This window comes from Otolemur garnettii, unplaced genomic scaffold (genome assembly GCF_000181295.1).
Source record: "Otolemur garnettii isolate 467f Iridium unplaced genomic scaffold, OtoGar3 scaffold00096, whole genome shotgun sequence".
NCBI classification, from domain to species: domain Eukaryota; kingdom Metazoa; phylum Chordata; class Mammalia; order Primates; family Galagidae; genus Otolemur; species Otolemur garnettii.
In genome coordinates, this window is record NW_003852491.1 from 6,274,944 (window position 1) to 6,277,361 (window position 2,418).

The 2,418-nt window shown below is 53.0% G+C and overlaps 1 protein-coding gene across 2 annotated transcripts in view; it reads right to left on the bottom strand.

Moving 5' to 3' along the window:
• The window catches only part of SPNS1 (sphingolipid transporter 1 (putative)), an 11,289-nt gene that overhangs the window by 7,115 nt on the left and 1,756 nt on the right, over positions 1-2,418 (bottom strand). Inside the window, exons 1-3 of one of the 2 annotated variants that reach the window (XM_003795755.2) lie at positions 1,943-2,015; positions 1,407-1,698; positions 1,244-1,309 (exon numbers count right to left, since the gene is read on the bottom strand). In XM_003795755.2, the coding sequence (XP_003795803.1) occupies positions 1,244-1,309; positions 1,407-1,647 (307 nt within the window). In that variant the 5' untranslated portion in view covers positions 1,648-1,698; positions 1,943-2,015. Of the gene's footprint in view, positions 1-1,243; positions 1,310-1,406; positions 2,020-2,418 lie in introns of those variants that run through there. The other variant, XM_012808915.2, reaches the window with a different exon arrangement.

A 2,418-nucleotide genomic window follows, 5' to 3' on the forward strand; every position in this document is an offset into this window, starting at 1 on the left:
AAAAAAAAAAAAAAAAAAAATGATCAGGCGCAGTGGCTCACACTTGTAATCTTAGCACTCTGGGAGGCCAAGGAGGGTGGACTGCCTGAGCTCACAGGTTCAAGACCAGCCTGAGGAGAGTGAGACCTCATCTCTAAAAATAGCTGGGCATTGTGGCAGGCACCTGTAGTCCCAGATACTTGGGAGGCTGAGGCAAGAGAATCACTTAAGCCTAAGAATTGGAAGTTGCTGTGAACTGTGATGCCATAGCACTCTACTGAGGGCAACAAGTTAGACTGTCTCAAAAAAAAGAAAAAAGAAAAAAAAAGTGAATAAACGGGGCTGCTTAGAAAGGTCTGCTTCTTCCCTAATTCAATAACTCTTCAGAGTTTTTCAGATCTTGCCCTGTGCTCCCATTCTCATTGCTCCAGACTTTGCCCTAAATGCATCCAGTTTCTCATTGGCCCAGAGTAAAGAACACTGCAAGACCTGGTTTCAAATTCCTGTTTTGCCTCTAACTTGTTGCATGACCCTTGGCAGGTCTTAACTCTTCTTTAAGCCTCAGTTTCTTTACAAAATGTAGATAACACTACCTATTTTCTCTATAAAATGGATAATAATATCTATTCCTCAGCTCAGGTAAGGATTAGAAGAGGACAGCATAAAAAGTTTTGGCAAAGTCCTGTAGTTGTTCTCATCACTTCCTCCAGGGTCTGGCACATAGTGAGTTCTCAGAAATGTTTCAGAAATGAATGGAAGATGGAAGGAAAGAAAGAGGACTTGGCTCTAGCTTTGCCTCTCCTGCAAAGCTCAAAGTTCCAAACAAGTACAACTCACCTCTCCCCATTCCAGACACCCTCTTCTGCCATTATTTATTGGGTGCCTACCACATGCCAAACACTGCACTAGCCACTTCAAAGACATTATTTCATTTAATCCTCACATCAGTCCTAAGAGATGATCTGTGTTATTACTATTACCAGGAAAACGAGGCTTAGAGGGGTTGAGTGCCTTGCCTCCCATTTCAGGGTAAGAAAGAGCTGAGATTTAAACCTGGGTCTGTCTTCACCAATATGCTAAACTGATTCCCTCTTTAAATGTGGTGTGCTGGCTGAACTAGAGAGGGCCAGAGCACTATCAGCGCCATCCCCAGCTCTGGCCACTGAAGCCCATTAATGAAACCCCAGGCAGGGTAGCACGTGGCCCCAGTTGGGATAGGAAAGGGAGCAGAACTGCTATGTGACCAGGAAGGGATCCTACTCACCGGTCTGGATGAGGCCAGAGCTGCTGTCTCCGATGTCGAAGAACTGCTCGATGTCTGGAAGGACGCCTGAGAAGGACACTCTGAATGGGCCAGCGAAGCAGCTCCACCCTCGGTATCCCCTTCCTTTCTCCTAGTTATCTTTCTCCCAGAAGTCAGTACCTACCAGCCACCGTGAAGCGGTCCATGTAATTCAGTAAGTTGATGTAGCACAGCACAGCCACTATGAGAGCCGAATGGCTTGGAGACAAGCCTGTGATGCGCTGCAGCCCCTCCCGGTCCAAGACCTCAGGCTCCTTGGACTTTGGGTTCCCCATGGACCCCCCCAACCCCGGGGTGCCGGGCACCGGACGGTCATCCGGGTCATCCGCCTGGCTGAGGAAGGGTGCCGTATCGGACCCAGCCATGGTCTCGGGGGACCGCGCCCGCCTGCGCTTCGGTCCCACCGACGATCCCACCTGCAAGTGGAGGAGGATGGAGAATGGGAAAATGGAGGGAACCCAGACCAGGGAAGTTCGCCCAGGGACCGGTAGGAGCTTGCCCCGAAGCACAGAGCAGGGCTAGGAAGGGCCCCGGGCCCCGTCACGACTCCCAAAGGCTGACACACTGCGCGGAGAGATGTGTGGGATTCAGCTGACGTAGGGTACACGGGCAGGTTGAGGAGGACCCGATCTCCCATCCCTCGTCGAGGGTGCCCCTCACCCCAGGCAGGAGCCCACTGCGCTCGCTGTCACTCAGCCCCGGCACTGCACCGCGGCAGCCGCCATGTTGGCTTAGAGCTTGTCATGTGATACTGGAGCCGGAGCCCAAGCGTCCCAGCATGTAAACTCTCCACACACGTGACTGTCCGCCCAACTACGGAAGCCTTGGGCATCTCTGCAGCCTTCTGCATCACGTGACTGTAGACTGGTGGCCGGGGTAACCAGGGGACTTGGTCCCAGGATCTACAGCCCAGAAGCCCCAGCTGGCTGGACGCCGTGGCAACCCGGCTGCTAGTCCCGCGGAGACCTCAGAACCCTGACTTGATGGAGTCGCCTCTCAGTTCCTAATTTGCAAGGCCCACTTGGCGGACTCCTGGATCAAACGAGATCATGGGCGGCGCCTCTGGCTCAGGCGGCTAAGGCGCCAGCCACATACACCTAAGGTGGCAGGTTCGAATCCAGCCCGGGCCCGCCAAA